Source organism: Meles meles, chromosome 6 (assembly GCF_922984935.1).
Source record: "Meles meles chromosome 6, mMelMel3.1 paternal haplotype, whole genome shotgun sequence".
In the NCBI taxonomy this organism is placed as follows: Eukaryota; Metazoa; Chordata; class Mammalia; order Carnivora; family Mustelidae; genus Meles; species Meles meles.
The window spans coordinates 119,610,963-119,631,348 of NC_060071.1; the positions used below are offsets into that span (position 1 = coordinate 119,610,963).

Genomic DNA, 20,386 nt, shown 5'->3' on the forward strand with positions numbered 1-20,386 from the left:
ACATGGGGAAGACCGATCACAAAGCCTCCAAAGAAAATGCCAATCTTAAGGAGTGTGTAAAGATACTGGCTGTTGGTTAAGTGTGAGAACAGCTGAATTGGGGAATGTTTGCACATTTGGGATGACTGGAGGTACAGTACAGCGTACGTTTGAGTCACAATGAGATCAACACTCTTTAAAAAAGCAAGATTATCTTGTCCTTTTCTTTGGTCGTTCTGTCACCTTCACACTTTCATACAGGAGTGGTAAACACTGTTCAAGTGCTGAAGACTGAGAAGGGCACGAGAACCTCCCAGAAAGAGAACATTACCAAACTAAGAACCTGGCTGCTACTACAGACAAGCTATGTCACCAGAAAAACCCTTCATAACATTTGCATCAATAGCAAGTACAAACCTTGGAGCTACAATCAAGACTTACTTATTAGCCTGGAAAAAGGAGGGGAAAGCTTGTTAGCTTCACATAAACCACAGTGAAATGTACTCAACACATACATACAAGGTTTCTCCAAATTCTCTGTGTGGCAGCCTAATGGTTTTGAAACTGATACTTTGTAAGGAAATTCAATGTTCAGAGACCAAGAAAAAAAATCACTCAAGGGGAAAATATAACTAAAGAACATTTATTCATTTTTTCACTAAGACTTTATCTTGAGGACATAACTAAACTGCCACCACCCCCCACCCCAATCTGAAGAAGGGTTAGTACAGTGAATGTTATAAAGCAGATATGAACAGTTTGAAGGATTGGAACCAACATTAACTGACAAACAACCTCCATCTAAATTATCATAAAAATGTTTAAGTAAAAAAAAAAAGGTGGGAGGGAAGGGGGCAATGGGGGTTTCAGATTGAACAAGATCCTCACATTTCATCTAATACATTCAATCCTGGCTAGAGTATACCAAAATGGAAACAGGATTACTATAATACAAAACTTCCACTACAGCACGCTGTACACACCTGTGTTCCAAGCCCACCCCCATCCCCCTGCTGCTTCCAACTCAACTATTTCCCGGCCTGTTGAGCCTGCCGACGAAGGAGCACATAGATCTTCTCTTTAATCCAGTCTTTGTTATAGGGCTGGTATGTCTGGGTATCAGCTCGGTAACTGAGGGACAGAAAGGTAGAAACAGTTATAATGGTCAATTACTGTTGTGTTTTTAAAACCCTAAATTATAACTGACCCATAATGGTACAGGTGGGCATGTTTATACATGAACTTAATGAAAACATTAAATGAGCCGCTTACATCACTGCTGAATTTCAAGTGATAGGAACTTTAGACCACCAAATACAATTTTACAGCAGAAAAAGAAACCAAGGTCTAGAAACCTTAAGTTAAATGCTCAATGTGTTATACACATTTACTTCTTGACATAGTATGACCAGAAACTGTGTGTTCTTTCTCCTATCTAGTTACAACTTTCATGGTTTCTTTATTATTAAAATACAAAAAACCAAACACTGGTACAAACTTGAGATTTGCTAAATTTCATTAGAATTAACTAAAAAATCTTAAAAAAAAATGTTACTACTATGAAGACTTCTTCCCTATAAAGTGTTAAGGAAATCTTTAAACCTATATCTCAGGATTTGCCCTTTTTTAAAAAAAAAGAGTTTATTTATTTGAAAGAGAGTGCGCACACGAGTGCACAAGCAAGGGAAGGAGCAGAGAGGGAGAAGCAGACTCTCCACTGAGCAGGGAGCCCAACTCAGGGCTCAGTGCCAGGATGCCAGGATCATGACCTGAGCTGAACGCAGAAGTGTAACTGACAGCCACCCAGGTGCCCCAGGATTTGCTTTTTATTTATTTATTTTTAAAAGATTTTATTTGACAGAGATCACAAGTAGACAGAGAGGCAGGCAGAGAGAGAGGAGGAAGCAGGCTCCCCACCAAGCAGAGCCCGATGTGGGGCTCGATCCCAAGACCCCGAGATCATGACCCAAGCCGAAGGCAGAGGCTTAACCCACTGAGCCACCCAGGTGCCCCCAGGATTTGCTTTTTAAAGTAATCATACTACAGGCTAGTACAGAATTACTGGAAGACCTAACAAGCTTCAAAACAGCTCTAATCAGAAGCTTAGGGTCAGGAGAGCCAGGACTGGCAGCATTTAGCAATGAGACTCCAGTGGACTCCAGGCAGCCTCAGGCCAACGCATCAATGAATAGCCAACCACTCAGAGTATCTGTACAAGACTCAGAACAAACATTCCCGGTGACCTACCACTGAAATCTCACTGGTTAAACATTAAAATCATTTTTGGGGTAAAAAACTAAGGCTAGAGTATAAAAAAGCAGACCATAAGTAACCAGAGATTGCACAAATACAAATCACTTCAGTGTCTCAAAGGCATGTGTACCATGTGGTAGAAACACTACATGGCATCCAAGAGACAAAGATGCACTTTGCCTTAAAAAAAAAATTAAAAATTGAAAAACCCATCAACCTTAGGGATACTAAAACAAAAGGATACAACCTTTTGTTTTAGAGAAACAAAATATCTAAATTATCAATTAGTACTTATCTGAATCAACTCACTTAATCCTTATTACAGCCCTATGAGTAGATACTATTTTTTAAAATTTATCTGACAGAGCACAAGCAGAGCGAGCAGCAGGCAGAGGGAGAAGGAAAAGCAGACTCCCTGCTGAGCAAGGAGCTTGACGCAGGGCTCAATCCCAGGACCTTGGGGTCATGACCTGAGCCAAACCAGATGCTTAACCAACTGAGCCACCTAGGTGCCCTGCGAGTAGATACCATTACCTCCCCTTTCTTTTTACAACGGAGGAAACCAAAGAACAAGCAACTTACTAGCTCATTGATTTGGGCAGGCAGAAGCTTAAAACACTCCTGGACCAGAGTCCTCACTCTTAACTACTGAGCTAGGAATCTATGCTCCAACTATTGGCATGACAGACAAACTCCAAAGAAGGAACGTTTTATACCATTATCATATTCTTCCCCTGAATAGTAAGGTCAGAATCTGGTTTATTAAAAATGCATAAATCATCTACTTTTACAAAATGCTTAACAAAAAAAATAAAATAAAATAAGGGGGTACTAATCTCCTTTTGTTATGAGAAATATTCAAAAAACTTAAATAATTTTCTCTGAATATTCTTTTTTTCGTGCTTCCTAATTAAGTAAGGGTTAATCTAGTCTACTTCAGATATGGTACAATAGACTACAATATTTACATCAACACTGGAGAAGAACTAAAACAAGAACAGAATTTTTTCAGAACTGTATCAGGGTGGGACAGACTTAAGATTTAATTTAATTTAACTGTATCAGGGTGGGGGAAGTGCACAATGAGGGGGAGGAGCAAAGGGAGAGGGACAAGCAGACACTTCACTAAGCACGGAGCCCAATCCAGGGCTCAATTCTGAATCCCTGAGATAATGACCTGAGACAAAAATCAAGAGTCAGATGCTTAACTGACTAAGCCAACTAGGTGTCCCAATAAAACTTTCACACTGTGGGGGGTGCCTGGGTGGCTCAGTGGGTTAAGCCTCTGCCTTCGGCTCAGGTCATGATCTCAGGGTCCTGGGATCGAGCCCCACATCGGGCTCTCTGCTCAGCGGGGAGCCTGCTTCTCCATCCCTCCCTCTTCCTGCCTCTCTGCCTACTTGTGATCTCTCTCTCTCTCTCTCTCCCTCTGTCAAATAAATAAATAAATAAATAAATAAATAAATAAAAAAAATCTTTAAAAGAAAAAAAAAAACTTTCACACTGGGGCTCCTGGGCAGTGGTTAAGCATCTGACTTCAGCTCAGGTCATGTTCTCAGGGTCCTGGGATCAAGTCCTGTGTAGGACTCTGTGTTCAGCAGAGAGTTTGCTTGACCCTCTTCCTTTGCCCCTCGCCCTTAGTTGTGCTGTCACTTGTGCTCTCTCTTAAATAAAATCTTTAAAAACAAAATAATAAAAACCCCTTTAAATATATATTTCATTAAAGACCAGACCTGAATCACTGGAATGTTTTGAGTTAGCTAAGTAAAACTCAAATATTCCAACAAAATATAAGTTTTCAACAGGAGTCATTGGTGAGACAGCAAGTCCTGGTCCTGCCCCAGCTATAATCCAGGAGTCACATGAAGTGCCTGTGAGTAAGACATATATATTTCAAAAACGTATTTGCTTCTAGAAAGTATCTGGTATGTAATATTCAAGCACCTGATGACTAAAGATCATCTCATTATAAGGTATTCTCATTTTTCCTTTGTCATGAAAACAAAATCATCTTAGTTTTAAACCAAAGTCAACTGTCAACTGCTTTAGGACAAAGACTTTGAGGGAGAGAAAAAAAAAAAAAAAACCACCTAAAACCAAAACGAAACCAAACCCAAAATGAAACAAAAAAACCCAAAAACCAAATGACTTTGGTTTAAGAAACCAAGATCAGAACTTTGAACTTCTCAGCATTCTCTCTGCATACCAACTTCCATCAATTAGCAAAATTCTCAAGCTTCTCTTAGGCCTTTAGGTTTATGTTGCCAAATTAACTTATCAGCCATATGTAGATGAAATATCACTACATAGTAGTCAAAATGCAAAGACCAGTGTCAGGCATAGAGTGATCTCACAATACCATAAATCACCTCAAACGGCTGGATGAACAGAAAAATACACCTTAAGAGATATGGTGGCTAATACTTACACAAGGCAGCTGAGGTCTGCCAGATCGTCAATAAAATCAAACAACTGACTGATATCATATGTGATAGAGGGGCTGTTGGGATTCATTCTCTTCAGATGTTCTTCATACATTTTACAAACACCTATGAGAGGAGAAAAAACAAGGTCTTACAACTGTATAAACTTTAGGTATGAACAGCATATATATAACATATATATAGTCATGCCATAGTATTTTTTTAAGGATTTAACTTTCTAAAGTAATCTCTACAACCCAATGTATGGCTTGAGCCTACAACCCTGAGATCGACAGTCGCATGCTCCATTGACTGAACCAGTCAGGGACCCCCATAATACTTTATTTTTATAAAGTTAGGCTGGAGTGGGACGCCTGGGTGGCTCAATCGGTTAAGCCACTGCCTTCAGCTCAGGTCATGATCCCAGGGTCCCAGGACCAAGTCTCACATAGGGCTCCTTGCTTAAAAGGGAGCCTGCTTCTCTCTCCGCCTCTGCCTGCCTCTCTGCCTGCTTGTGCACGCGCCTGCTTTCTCTCTCTGACAAATAAGTAAATAAATAAATAAATGAAATCTTAAAAAAAAAAAAAAAAAAGTTAGGTTGGGAAAAGAACAGTAAGTTGGTCACTTTTGTTTTAGCTTGTCACTAGCAAATTTCTTTTATCTATTTGCCAGAATGTTCAGTATTTTATGCCTTAATAATAAAATAAAATGATTACTTCAAGCCACTAAGTCTAAAAGAACTTTAAAGGCTTGTCATATGAGAGTTCAAACAAGTGATGACAGTGTGGGTCTTACCAAGTTTTTCAATAAACAAATATTTCTAAAGACTCAGAATAAATAAAGAAAAACAGCACATTTGGGAATGAAGGATGACAAACAGGCTTTTCTATCCTGCTTTCAACTTTTGATACAATGCAAAAACAAATGAACAAAAAACTGGCACCCAGGAAGAGATTATGTTAAGAGTACTGTACTTAAGAGACTGGACTCTGGGGGCGCCTGGGTGGCTCAGTGGGTTGAGCCTCTGCCTTCGGCTTGGGTCATGATCCCAGGGTCCTGGGATTGAGCCCCACATCAGGCTCTCTGCTGGGCGGGGAGCCTGCTTCCCCCTCCCCCTCTGTCTACCTCTCTGCCTACTTGTGCTCTCTCTCTCTCTGTGTCATATAAATAAGTATAATCTTAAAAAAAAAAATAAGAAGTAATATTCAACTAAAGATCTATGAAAAGCTCTCGAGTTAGGGTTTTTGACTGGTACTGGCACACCACACTGTGATCAGAGAGATCACTCAGGAGTTACTGAACAGAAAGGTCGAAGTAGAAAGGAAACAAAAATCAGCAAAATGGGTGTCCACCAGTGGTGCGCCTCGGCCCTGAGGAGCCGTTGAGGGGTCAGGGCTGAGGCCCACTCATGTGGGAGCCGTTGCTGCTGCTGTCCTCCCGCCCGCCTGTCCCTTCTTCCTCCCGGTGGCCATCACATTGGCACTCATCTCCCGCCTGCTGGACTGGTTTCAGTCGCTATTCTGCAAGGAGGAGATGGAGCTGACGCTGGTGGGGCTGCAGTACTCGGGCAAGACCACCTTCGTCCGTCAAAGTCATCGCGTCAGGTCAGTTCAGCAAAGATATGGCTCCCACAGTGGGCTTTAACATGAGGAAAGTAACTAAAGGTAACATCACAATAAAGATTTGGAACATAGGAGGACAATCCTGATTCCGGAGCATGTGGGAACGGTACTGCAGAGGAGTCAATGCCATTGTTTATATGACGGATGCTGCTGATCGTGAAAAGATAGACGCCTCTCGAAATGAACTACATCATCTTCTAGATAAACCACAGTTACAAGGAATTCCAGTGCTAGTACTTGGAAACAAGAGAGATCTTCCTAATGCCTTGGTTGAGAAACAGCTAACTGAAAAAATGAACCTGTCTGCTATTCAGGATAGAGAAACTTGCTGCTATTCAATTTCTTGCAAAGAAAAGGATAATACAGATTCACACTTCAGTGGCTTATTCAACATTCAAAATCTAGAAGAAGCTGAAGCATCTCCTGAAGTCTTCCAGTCCTTCCCGGCTATAATCCTAGAATTACTGTCCGTTCCTCTCAAGTACTTCCAAAAATACGGTCCTTCGAAACCCAAGAAATTGCCTTTTCCAGAGTTTATTTCTCTTGTGCACTGCTGAAGGTGTGTATCCCTAATCCTTCATAAAGAATCAGCTAGAGTTGTCATGATAAAGTCAGCACACACAGAAAAGCTTCTTATACATACTTGTCTTAAACAGCGCGTAGAGCCTTTTTAAAAACAAGAACAACAAAAAAACACACAAAAAAACACCTGACCATCTTAAATCAAGAAAATGGCATATTTCTGCTCTGGTCTTCCTGGGCCAGATTTTCATATTGGTTTTCAGTAAATGTCTATGATATTTCATTGTAGAATCCATTCGCTTAATACTAATACTGACTTGACACAACATGAAGTTTCTAGTACCGCACAGTATTTAGGAAACCTCAAGCTTGACTCACATGGGATATAAACGTAACGTTTACATATCTCACAAATGCATGTGAAATGTATAACCACACCTTAGGAATTTTAAAAGACGGTCTGCAAAGAGTGAGCTGAGGCACCAGATCAGTGTTGTTATGGTTTTTTACACTGGCGAGATCATATATGAATTTTAAAAATATCTGCTTTCTGATAATTCTTCATCACAGATAGCAGTTGGGGATATGAGAGGAACTAAGGCATGCTGTTGTGTATCTGTCCAGATCATTACTTCTCTATTTTTTCTTCTTTTTCTCTTTTTCAGGGGTGGGGTGGGTGGAACTTAACACACTTTTTTTTAAAGGGCTGGGAATTGAAGATTTTCTCAAAGGCTTTCATGGATTTAGAGCATTCCAGCCAATGTCATAAAATGTGTTAAGAATGTCAGGCTTTGTTCAAATACCTGTTTGTTCTTTCTATCTCTAGTCATTAAATCAGTGCTCCCGCATGACACTCTCTCGACTTTTTATATCCAGCCTGCTTTCCTTTCTCTCTCTGCCTGCTTGTCATCTGTCAAATAAATAAAATCTTTAAAAAAAAAAAAAGCTCCATGTACAACAGCATCAAAAAATAAAATTCTTTGTGGGGGCGCCTGGGTGGCTCAGTGGGTTAAGCCTCTGCCTTCGGCCTAGGTCATTATCTCAGGGTCCTGGGACCGATCTCCGCATCAGGCTCCCTGCTCAGCAGGAAGCCTGCTTCTCCCCTCTCTCTCTGCCTGCTGTTCTGCCTACTTGTAATCTGTCTTTGTGTGTCAAATAAATAAATAAAATCTTAAAATAAAATAAAATTCTTGGAATAAATTTAATAAAAAGAGCATAGAACATACACTGAAAACTACAAAATGTCACTGAAAGTAAAGATTTCAAGTATTTGAAGATCTAGTATTCATGGATCATGAGACTTAATATTAAGATGGTAATGCTCCACAGGGACACCTGGGTGGGTCAGTTAAGCATCCAACTCTTGATTTTAGCTCAGGACACGATCTCAGGGTTCTGAGATCTGAGCCCCTCATCAGTCTCCTGGCTCAGCAGGGAATCTGCTCCCCACCCCCACTCATACTCTCTAATAAATAAATAAATCTTAAAAAAAAAAAAAGAAGAAGATGGTAATGACTTCTAAAATGATCTATAAATTCAATGTAATCTCTACCAAAATCCAACCTAGTTTTGCGGAAATTGACAAGCTGATCTTAAATTTGATATGAAAATACAAGAAGCCCAGGATAACCCAAAGGATCTTGAAAAAGAACAAAGCTGGAAGACTCACAATTACCAATTCCAAAACTCACTATGAAACTACACTAACAAAGAGTGTGGTACTGCTTCTACATTAAGTATGGGTATACAGATCAATGGAACAGAAAAGGGGGTCTGCAAATAAACTTTCACATTTATAGTCAATTGCTTTTTTCTTTTTTTAAAGATTTTATTTATTTATTTGACAGACAGAGATCACAAGTAGGCAGAGAGGCAGGCAGAGAGAAACAGGGGGAAGCAGGCTCTCCGCTGAGCAGAGAACCCGATGTGGGGCTCGATCCCAGGACTCTGGGATCATGACCTGAGCTGAAGGCAGAGGCTTTAACCCACTGAGCCTCCCAGGTGCCCCAGTCAATTGCTTTTTGACCAGGATACAATGACAAAACTCAAAAAGAAAGAACAGTCTTTTCAACAAATGGTGCTATGACAGCTGGAGAGTCACATGCAAAAGAATAAAGTTGGGCCCTCACTTCACATCATAAATGGCCCAGAGACCTAACTGTAAGAGCCCAAACTATAACACACCTGAAAGAAAATACAGGCACAGATTTTCATGACTTTGAACAAGGCAATGGATTCTCAGATATGGCACCAAAACCATCAGAAGAAAAAAAAAATAAATTGGAGTTCATCAAAATTTAAACCTTTTGCGCTTCAAAAGGCACTATTAAGAAAGTGAAAAGACAAGCCACAGACTGAGAGAAAATCTCTGCAAAACATACATTTGATATAGGACTAGCATCCAAAATATACAAAAAACTCATATAAAACTCAACAATCAAAAAAAACCAAACACCTCAGTTAAAAAGTGAGCAAGGGGGGCGCCTGGGTGGCTCAGTGGATTAAGCCGCTGCCTTCGGCTCAGGTCATGATCTCAGGGTCCTGGGATCGAGCCCCGCATCGGGCTCTCTGCTCTGTGGGGAGCCTGCTTCCTCCTCTCTCTCTCTGCCTGCCTCTCTGCCTACTTGTGATCTCTCTCTCTGTCAAATAAATAAATAAATAAATCTTAAAAAAAAAAAAAAAGTGAGCAAGGGATCTGAACCGATAGCTCACCAAGGAAGACAGCTCACCAAGGAGATAAACAGATGGCAAATAAGCATGATGAAAAGATACTCAACATCATGTCATTAGAAAACTACACATTAAAACAAGGTATCACTATCTACCTATTGGAATGACAGAAATCTGAAACAATGCCAGCACCAAATGCTACGAAGGATGTGGAGCAATGGGGATTCTCATTCATTGCTGGTGAGGATGCAACATGGTACAGCCACATCTGAAGACAGTTTGTCAGCTTTTTACAAAGTTAAACACAATCTTACCATATGATCCAATAATCACATTCCTCAGTATCTACCCAACAGGGTTGAAAATAGGTCCACACAGAAACCTGCACTTGAATGTTTGTAGCAGCTTTATTCATAACTGCCAATACCAGAAGCAATTACTATGTCCTTCAGTAGGTAAATGGATAACCAAACTGTGGTATATCCAAACGATGGATCACTTAGCAATAAAAAGAAATGAGCTTTCAGGCCATCAAAAGATACTGACGATTCTTAAAAGTACACTCTCTTGGGGGCACGTGGGTGATCTACTGGTTAAATGTCTGACTTTGGCTCAGATCATGGTCTCAGGGCCCTGGGAATCTCTGCTCAGTAGGGAGTCTGCTTGTCTCTCTCTCTCCACCCCTCCCCTGGCTTGTGCTCAAATAAATAAATTCTTTAAAAACAAACAAAAAACCACTATTTTGTGAAAAAGCCAACTTGAAAAAGCTATACACTGTAGAACTTCAACTACATGACATTTTGGAAAGGTGACGATGCTATGGAAACATTAAAAAGATCAGTGGCTGCCAGAAGTTTAGGGGAAGGAACAGGTGAAGCACTAGAGATTTTTAGGGCAGTAAATGGTAGATACCAGTAATTATATAAGCCAAAACCCAAAAAATGTCCGAAGCAAAGGCTGAACACTAATATAAACTATGGCCTTTTAGTCAATAATAATGTATCAGTACTGGTTCTACAACTGTAACTAATGAACCACAGTGAAACAGGATGTAAGTGGTAGGGGAAACTGGAAGGACAAGGTAGGGAAGAAATGGTGTGATGGAATTCTCTGTACTTTTCAATTTTCCTATAAACCTACAACTACTGGAAAGAAACTAAATCTATTAATTTAAAAAGACATGAAAAGAACCTCAAATGCATACTGCTGAGTGAAATAAGCCAGTCTGAAAGGGCTACATATGGTAATGATTCCAACTCTATGACATTCAGGAAAAGGCAAAACTAAGGAGGTGAACAACAACCAACAGTTGTCGGGGGCAAAGGGTGAACTGGGGAGGAGGGATGAACAGGTAGAGCACAGGGATTTTTAGGGTAACTGAAAATTGTTCTGTATGATACTATACCAACGGGTATATGTTGTGCATTTGGTCAAACCCAAAGAACTGTACAACATGAAGAATGAGCTCTTGTTAATAATAAAAAAGACTTTAGTTAATAGTAGATTTTAGTTAGTAATAATAATAGACTTTAGTTAGTCACTGTATCCATACTGGGTTCATGGGGAGCCTGGGTGACTCAGTTGGTTAAGCATCTGCCTTTGGCTCAGGTCATGATCTCAAGGTCCTGGGATCAAGCCCCGCGACGGCTCTCTCCTCAGCGGAGAGCCTGCTTTCCCCTCTCTCTGCCTGCTTCTCTGCCGACTTGTGATTTCTCTCTCTGTGTCAAATAAATTAAAAAAAAATCTTAAAAAAAAAAATCTTTATAGGAAGAAATAAACAATGGACAACTTGCTAAAAAGGGTGCAGAATGTGCACAACTGGTTTACTTGACATGATGATTAAATGTAAGGATGAATCCAATTTGTGATGATCCAATCTATACCGTCTCATCCAATGGTTTACTGAGTAAAGAAACATTAAGGGCTAATAGATCCCTTCAGGGTGGCGTCAGCTTATCAAATGCACAATAAATTATACTTACTTGGTTCCATTTGCTTTTATTCTCTGAGCTAATTTTTAGTTTCTAACACTCTGATGGAGTATAACTAAACCTCAACAGTTTTTAATGTTTATTTGTTCAATGACCAGACTAACAGGTTCTGAAGATATCCCTAGAGCCTGTCTTAACAACTCTATAGTGCTTGAGTTTAACCACAATACATTAGGAGTAACTGGTAAGATATTTACATATCACAACAAACAATGGAATATCAACATAACAAAGGGAGGCTTCAGAAAGTCATTGATTGTGGTTAAAAAAAAAGTCATTCCTTCTAATCATGAGCTGGATAAAAAAATATTTGCAGCAGAAAGATTATATAATCAATGCTTGAACATTCAACAAATATGGTCCTTAATAACTTCCTTCCCTGTTCAAATGAATAATTCAAGAAGTCTGAAGAAAAAATAAGCCCAGTTCTTAAACGAGACATGTTCTAATGTGAATGTCAGGAAAACAAAAATAAAAACTCTTGATTAGTGTTAAAACTCACCCTCCATGCATTCATTCACAGATTCATAGTCAGCGTAAGTTCTGCCTTCTGGCCTCTTGGTAGGCTGTACCAGCAAAATGGTGTGAGACTGCAGGGGGAAAAGCGATTTCAACATAAATCTCCAACTCACATTTGAAAAATTCACAGTATAATGTAAAATCCTCAGCCATGACACAATGACCATTGGTTATTAAAACATTATTAATTAGGGTGCTTGTCCTACATTTATGCCTTTGTGCAAGCGTCAGAAGGTGGACTGCCAGCTTCTCCCTAAGTTCTCTTCTCTGTAAGGTCTCCCAGTCCTTAAGGGCTGCTTTCTCCAACTGCTGGACCTACTGCATGCAAGCATTCAGCATAAACTACGTTGTACTCTTTTTTTCTTTCCTGTCATTGTCCCCAACCAGATCATAAACGCACTTTGTTTTCTATCTCTACTGGTCACTTTCTATCTCTAGCCTTATTAAGTTTCTTAATAAAAACTCAGATGAGGCCACCTGGGTGGCTCAGTGGGTTAAAGCCTCTGCCTTCGGCTCAGGTCATGATCTCAGGGTCCTGGGATCGAGCCCCACATTGGGCTCTCTGCTCCTCAGGGAGCCTGCTTCCTCCTCTCTCACTGCCTGCCTCTCTGCCTACTTGTGAACTCTGTCTGTCAAATAAATAAATAAAATCTTTAAAAAAAAAATTGGTTAAAAATATGTGATTTTGAGGGGTGCCTAGGTGGCTCACTTTTTTTTTTTTTTAATATTTTATTTATTTGACAGAGAGAAATCACAACTAGGCAGAGAGGCAGACAGAGAGAGAGGAGAAAGCAGGCTCAAAGCAGGCTCAAAGCAGGCTCCCTGCGGAGCAGAGAGCCGGATGCGGGGCTCAATCCCAGGACCCTGGGATCATGACCTGAGCCGAAGGCAGAGGCTTTAACCCACTGAGGGTGGCTCACTTTTTAAGGCATCTGCCTTCAGTTCAGGTCATGATCCCAGGGTCCTGGGATGAAGCCCCATGTTGGGCTCCCTGATCGGTGGGCCTGCTTCTTCCTCTCCCTCTGCCTATTGCTCACTACTGCTGTGCTCTCTGTTAAATAAACGGATAAAAACTTTTTTTAAAAAATGTGATTTCGAGACTCTTAAGGTGAGTCATCTACTGGGTGAATAGTTTAACGGTTTTTCTAGGGTAATGTTAACTCTATTAATTTTATACTGCCCATTTATCTTCTGCCTTCATGTTGGAGTCTAAGCCCCAGCTAAGAGGTGACTCCACTGTTGTGCTAAGGTTGGAAAAAACATAAATCAGATCCAGTGCTTACAGTCATAATAGTGTTTCCCTTTTTCTACTTTTATCAGCCTCCATCTGAGTTTTCATTTTTATTTTATAAAATATTTTTTCACATATTTTTAAACACTAGAATCACACGAAATAGATTATCACACTGTGATGACTGTGAATATGCCTCCAACAGCAGATAGACTTAATATCTTCCATCTCATCATGCTCAGTGGGGGCACATTTTTGTTAGTGGGTCTATTTCACAGTTTCTCAGTCTCTGTACTTTTACAATCTGGGCTTGAAGGTTTCTCTTTTTTTTTTTTTTTTAAGTTTATTTATTTATTTATTTGACAGACAGAGATCACAGTAGGCAGAGAGGCAGGCAGAGAGAGAGGAGGAAGCAGGCTCTCTGCTGAGCAGAGAGCCCGATGCGGGGCTCGGCTAAAGACAGAGGCTTTAACCCACTGAGCCACCCAGGTGCCCCAAGGGTTCTCCTTAACAGAGGTAGTCTCGTGCATTGTAGGATGTTCAGAAGCATCCCTGGCTTATTCCCACTAAATACCAGTAGCACTTGAACCCCCTGCCCCTTCCTGAACAAAACCGTGACAACCAAAAATGTTTCGAACTACTCATCTATTAAAATTATGGCCCCTTCCAATCTTTTGCCAAGTGTGTAAGGTCAATTAATTAAATGCAAGTATGATGCAACCTCACTGTAAACACAATCCTCCAACTATTCATATTTTTCTCTTTTACTTTTTGGGGTTCCAAAAATCCTTTAAGGCAGGTCCCCCAAACTGTTTTGAAGTGATAAGAATTTTTAAGCATCAACATACTGGAACTGAATAGTTGAGACCTAGAGTTTCTGAATAAGCATCCAAAAAACCCAGTACTCTGAACACTATATAAAAAGCAAAGAAATTGTTCATATTCCTCCCTCCCCATCAAGAACCAACTCACTGTGATGAAAACCCTTCCCCCCTCCCAAAGATTTTATTTATTTATCTGACAGACAGAAAGTGACAGCGAGAGGGAATACAAGCAGGGGAAGCGGGAGAGGGAGAAGCAGGCTTCCCGAGGAACAGGGAACCCAATGTGGGGTTCTGTCCCAGGACGCTGGGATCATGACCTGAGCTGAAGGCAAATGCTTAATGACTGAGCCACCAGGCACCCCTGATGAAAAGTTTGAGAGGATGTGAGATAAAAATAGACGTTGGTGACAAGAGATGAAGGGTAATTTTCACCTATAATGACCTGAGCAGTCAAGACCTTTGGTTAAGGGGCGCCTGGGTGGCTCAGTGGGTTAAGCCGCTGCCTTCGGCTCAGGTCATGATCTCAGGGTCCTGGGATCGAGTCCCGCATCGGGCTCTCTGCTCAGCAGGGAGCCTGCTTCCTTCTCTCTCTCTCTGCCTGCCTCTCTATCTACTTGTGATCTCTCTCTGTCAAATAAATAAATAAAATATTAAAAAAAAAATACCTTAAAAAAAAAAAAAGACCTTTGGTTAAACAGGCATTATAAACCAGAGAAAGCACTTTATTAGACTGTTACACAGCATTTCTTCTAAGTCACCTACTCAAAAAACAGTAGTTATGATGGATCACATGTTGAGAAAAAAATATTTTTATAGAAACCACACTAGCATTCCTGCAGTATGGCTCTCGCTCTGTACATTAGCCACACCAGTTGCTACTATATTAATTTTGTTCTCATTCTAATGCAAATTGAGGGACTAATTTACTTAAAGAGTAAAGATATGGAAATGGTTATTCACTATGCTAATTTTTACATCTAGTCTTAAAATGAACCTCTGACAAAGCTCAGTATTATCAATACTTGCTACGCAAAGATGAGGATTAAAAACTACTAAGAACAAAAAAAGACTAAATTTACAAATCTGTAACCAAAACGATTATTATTTTTAAGTGGCAGTGCTTTCTTATTAACATTTTAAGATCATAAAACTTCTCAAATCAGTTTTGATCACTTTTTCCTTACTGGAGCTATTTTCGAAGCCATTTGGTTTTATTAAAAAACAAATACATATGCACAATGTAAGTACACACAAGCATACACATATGTATTTAAATTTCTCACAATAGAAAAATAAAATTACAAAACCTAAATCAGGAAGAGGTATACAGAATTACCTTAGCAAAATCCTTATTCTCTCTGATTACCAGGCACAAGTGACCAGGCACAAGTGAATTACTTTAACGAGTAATCTTGAGTTACTAACTTTTTAAGTCTCACGCACATGAACTCTAAGAATCATTCTACTACTACAAAACAATACATACGATTTCCCCATACCTTCAAATGCTTCTCCCAAACTACCAAAACAAAACAATAAAAAACAAAAAAACCCCTACACCTAAAGTTTTTATTTTTAATAAAGCCAAAGGTATTTAAGACCATTGAACCAGGGGTGCCTGGGTGACTCAGTGGGTTAAATCCTCTGCCTTTGGCTTGGGTCATGGTCTCAGGGTCCTGGGATGGAGCCCCACATTGGGCTCTCTGCTCAGCAGGGAACCTGCTTCCCCCCCTCCTCTCTGCCTGTCTCTCCGCCTACTTGTGATCTCTATCTGTCAAATAAATAAGTAAAATCTTAAAAAAAGACCACTGAACCATTAATTATTTGTTTTATACACAAATTCTAATTTTTAATGCTACTTGGACTGAGAAGGAATTATCACTGATATTTGCCCAATAAAAATGGGTTATTAATTGCTGCCACTTCCTGAGATTTTAAGCATTATAACACAATACCGAATAGTGACATAAAAGGCAGGGAAAGAAGGAAACTCAGAGATGGAAACACTTGTCCAAGGTCACATTGTTAGTTACGACAAAACAAGAACTGGAAACCCAGTCTCTTAATTCCTGGTGGTTCTCTGGGAAACCATGCTTGATCAAACACTGAAACATCTCAATTCAGAAAAGTACAACCTCAAAAAGTTCCTTGCTAACAACAGCTGTGTAACTTGTTAACAGTAACTGGAGCGATCAGAAAACGAAAGTGAAGTGTGGAAGTAGCCATGATTCCTCATGATCCCTGTGGACCATCTCCTTTTTGGCGGAATATAATAAAAAATGCAAACAAAATATCCACTCACTCCACTACCACCCCTTTCAGATCTGAACAACCTGGACCCTCAGCTAAGCCTATCTTTTCCACTTTCGGTCCCAAGAGAATGAGTACGAACAGGACTGAGGGCTGGGAGAAACGCCAGCTCAGGCATCTGGGGTCTCCGAGAAGAGATAAAACGTTACATGTATATTTAAAGGCAGAGCACAGAAAAACAAGAGAGGAGTTGAGAAAGCACACACAGGGCGCCTGAGTGGCTCAGTTGGTTAAGCGACTGCTTTCATCTCAGGTCATGATCCTGGAGTCCCAGGATCGAGTCCCGCATCGGGCTCCCAGTTCCACAAGGAGTCTGCTTCTCTCTCTGACCTTCTCCTCGCTCATATTCTCTCTCACAGTCTCTCTCTCAAATAAATAAATAAAATATTAAAAAAAAAAAAGAAAGAAAGCACACACAAAGCAAAGACGATCCCTCCCGGCCCACACGCTGGGTGTAGTACACTCAATCTGTCAGCTCTGGGGACAGGTTTGTCAGATATCCCTCGGCCATTGTTCCTACATTGGGCCAGGGGGTATGGAGGGAAAGAGCAGCATCCCCACGCCTGCCTCTACCAAGCAGCAACTGGGACAAAGAGTACCCTCCACACCGCACTTCTCGCCGGAGCCCGCAGGCGGGCGCGCAAACGTAGGGCGGACCCGGGCTCCGGGGCCTAGTGCCAGACCAAGCGTGTCCGCGGCGGGAAGGGGAAGGGTCCAGTCACAAACTGGTGGGCCAGGGAGCTGCACGCTCGACCTGGATGGGGTGGGAAAAGATGTATAGGGTTGGGATCACCCCAAAGGCCGGAGAATCGGGAAGCCGCTGAGGCCTTTCTCACCATCGCGCCAAACTCTTTCGCTGCAGCCGCTGCCGACACTACCGCCGCACACGAGCTTAGCCGCAACGCCGCCAACAGCCAATCCCCGCGAGAGGAGCCGACGGAAGTCGTCAGAAACGCACCGCGAAAGAGCCTTTTGGACCATAGAGGCGCATACATTTCCGGCAGCTAGAGCAGATACTGTCTCTGTCTCAGCCATCTTGGATAAGGGCGATGAGATACACAGGGAATTACTGCGGAACTTGAAAAAATATCATTTCTTGTGAAGACACAGTCTATCATACTCTCGTTATCAGAAATACGGCTAGAGTAAACAGAGCTATGGGCTCTGACACCAAACATCTTTCATTAGCCCTACTCAAAAATGGCGGTAGCATAAGAATCCCGGGCCATAGGTCGGTTGTAAACCGGAAGTACTCTTCTAAAAGGAGGGGGGCGGTGAAGCAATCCGGAAGTGGATGTAATGAAGAGGTGCCACTTGGCGGCCATGGCAGCTGTAGTATCCGTGGCTCTGGGTCAAGGCCCAGTGGAATGGAGTAATATGGGCAGCATCGGATATAGGGCAGAGACAGCTTTGTATAAGCTTCGCTGCTGAACCCCTGAGCCCATCGTTAGAGACCTGCAGGACTCTTTCCTATTCTAGACTCGGAGGAGAGTTTCCCGGGACTGGTGGGCTGGTCCCAGCCTAACGGGGACTGCCCCAGGGACGTAGGGGCGCCGGGAGGAAGAACAAATTTGCTTGGGTTTTCCTCCTTTTCCACCTGGGACGTTGCCTGTGGAGGGAGTGGACTGATTGTTCCACCATCACGCGACTGAAGAAATCTCCCGCATACCTTTAACTGCTAACCGTAGGGAATCCAATGACTGGCCTCTGAAAACGCAGGGAGCTGGGACCTGAGATTGCTGAAAGTTCTCTCTGGTGCTAAGATCAGCAAAAAGGGGCTATTTCCAGGTGCGTTCCAGAGAAAGGGGTTTCGTGAACACGTCTGCTGGTGGGGAGGACGAAAGAACTGGCGAGTCCACTTGTTCTCTTGGAATCACCACACGCGTTTAAGGACCTCCGGCCCCTTTGAACCCACTGAAAATTTGTAGTCTGGTGGCGGTGGGTAAATAAAGGAGGACAGAATGGATGATTTCATCTCCATTAGTCTGCTGTCTCTGGCTATGTTGGTGGGATGTTATGTGGCTGGAATCGTTCCCTTGGCTGTTAATTTCTCTGAGGTAAGAAATTCTCAAATTTCTGTCAGCTGTTAGGATGGCTGTTGGGAAGTTGTGACAGTAGTAAAGGGAAGATGCTTTCTCAATATCAGAACTAAAAGTCTTACTAAGGAAGGCTATCTTAAAAAGATGCATAGTTGGATCTGGCTCTCTTCTCAGCGGGGAGCCTGCTTCCCTTCCTCTCTCTCTGGCTCCCTCTCTGCCTACCCGTGTTCTCTCTCTGTCAAATAAGTAAATAAAATCTTAAAAAAAAAAAAAAAAGATGCATAGCTGGGCGCCTGGGTGGCTCAGTGGGTTAGAGCCTCTGCCTTAGGCTCAGGTCATGATCCCAGGGTTCTGGGATCGAGCCCCGCGTCCGGCTCTCTGCTCAGCAGGGAGCCTGCTTCCTCCTCTCTCTCCGCCTGCCTCTCTGCCTACTTGTGATCTCTGTCTGTCAAATAAATAAACAAAATCTTAAAAAAAAAAAAAAAAGACGCATAGCTTTTCATAATAGAAACGAACCTTGTTTTAAGCACTAGAGTCCTTAACGTGGGGTGGGTGAATCCACTGACTATCCTGGGGTACTATGAACCTTGTGAAATTGCGTACAAAAATTTAGGGCTCTGTGCGTTTTCCTGGAAAGAGGCACCATAACATTCTTCTGATTCCCAGAGGTTCCAAGGAATCGAGGTTCTGGATTGCTATCAAGAAGCATAAATGGAGGGGCGCCTGGGTGGCTCAGGGTCCAGGGATCGAGCCCCGCATCGGGCTCTCTGCTCCGCAGGGAGCCTGCTTCCTCCTCTCTCTCTGCCTGCCTCTCTGCCTGCTTGTGATCTCTCTCTCTGGCAAATAAATAAATAAAATCTTAAAAAAAAAAAAGAAGCATAAATGGAGAATATTATTTGTCCATATGCGTAGAAATAAGTATAGCTCCTCTTTTTGAGAAAATGAAGCATAGTTTTTGGGGGGAAAGGTAGTTTTTTGGATTAGAATCCAAAAAAGCTTTCTGGTGATTTGATTTTTTGTATTAGAATAACGATAAGAAAAAAGCTAACTTAGATTGCTCTTAACTCACATTTCCTTTTAAGGAAGCATTGGAATGCATATTTGAAGTTGTTTCAAATCTTTGCTTAGAAATGAAATTTTTGTGAATGTGTTTTGACATTTGGATCAATTTGTTCATTTGTCATTACTTGAACAAACATAACGAACAGACATTAACTAGTGGGGAGAAAAGATGAAAGCAGTGAAAATGCAGATAAGTTCTTCATAAAGACTTCATAGCATGCACAGTGCTCAAAAGTTTTAGGGAGAAAAACTACTACATTTGGAGGAAACAGGATTTTATGAGTATCTTAGGGGTCCACAGTAAAATAGGCCCAGTTTCTCCACCATGAAAGAGCTTCATGAAAGAGCAAGCTGGTAGTCCTACCACAACTAGCCCACAGGCTTATTTTGTTAGAGTAAGTGGCAGAATATTCATTTTTATTATTGTTATTGATTTTTGTCTGCATTTTCTCAAGACAACAGTTGGCTAGAGCTGAGTAGCAGTAGATTGTCACAGTCCTCCTTGGATGTTGAAGCCTGCTTCACTTATTTTGGCCACCTGTCCAGTACTTTGTGAGCCTGCTTTATTTGGCCATGAACTGTATTTTCTTATAACTGCATTAAAATTTAATTGACCCTATTGGGGCTGACATTTGTGAGATTTAAGTTGGTTTGTATATTTAAAAACTGATTGAGGTAACTTTGATCAGAAATTATAACTGATTCAAATTAGAAATCAACAAACTTTTTATTTCTATAAAATGTTTAGAACTTTTCCAATTTCAGTATTTTCTTGAACTATCTTGAGTGATTTTTGCAATATGCAGGTATCTGCTATATTCTTTTTCACTGAGAACAAAGCTAAATTTGTAAAGGAGGCCAAATATACATGCGTGGTATAATTAACCAAGGCATTAATAAAGATAATCTATATGACATGTCATTTATGGTTGTCTGAATTG

At 41.2% G+C, this 20,386-nt stretch overlaps 2 protein-coding genes and 1 pseudogene across 2 annotated transcripts in view; 2 read left to right on the forward strand and 1 right to left on the reverse strand.

The window, feature by feature from the left end:
• Positions 1-810: 810 nt before the first annotated feature.
• Positions 811-17,312, reverse strand: ERH (ERH mRNA splicing and mitosis factor). The gene is made up of 4 exons (XM_046007220.1): positions 17,181-17,312; positions 11,963-12,050; positions 4,661-4,781; positions 811-1,110 (listed from the first exon to the last, which is right to left on the reverse strand). Exons 1-4 carry the CDS (start codon positions 17,181-17,183, stop codon positions 1,008-1,010), a joined length of 315 nt encoding a protein of 104 aa, XP_045863176.1. The 5' UTR covers positions 17,184-17,312; the 3' UTR covers positions 811-1,007.
• LOC123944775 lies at positions 5,329-6,748 on the forward strand (annotated as a pseudogene).
• Positions 17,313-17,659: 347 nt separating the features above from the next.
• The window catches only part of SLC39A9 (solute carrier family 39 member 9), a 61,264-nt gene continuing 58,537 nt past the window's right edge, over positions 17,660-20,386 (forward strand). The window contains exon 1 of the mRNA XM_046009336.1: positions 17,660-18,401. Within this exon, the coding sequence (XP_045865292.1) occupies positions 18,306-18,401 (96 nt within the window). The 5' untranslated portion in view covers positions 17,660-18,305. The remainder of the gene's footprint in view (positions 18,402-20,386) is intronic.

Excerpts from the sequence above, each read along its gene's own strand:
- ERH (XM_046007220.1), bottom strand. Across the intron at positions 4,782-11,962 it reads TGTGAATGAATGCATGGAGG|GTGTTTGTAAAATGTATGAA; the intron begins GTGAGTTTTAAC and ends CTCCTCTCATAG. Across the intron at positions 1,111-4,660 it reads GCAGACCTCAGCTGCCTTGT|TTACCGAGCTGATACCCAGA; the intron begins GTAAGTATTAGC and ends TCTGTCCCTCAG.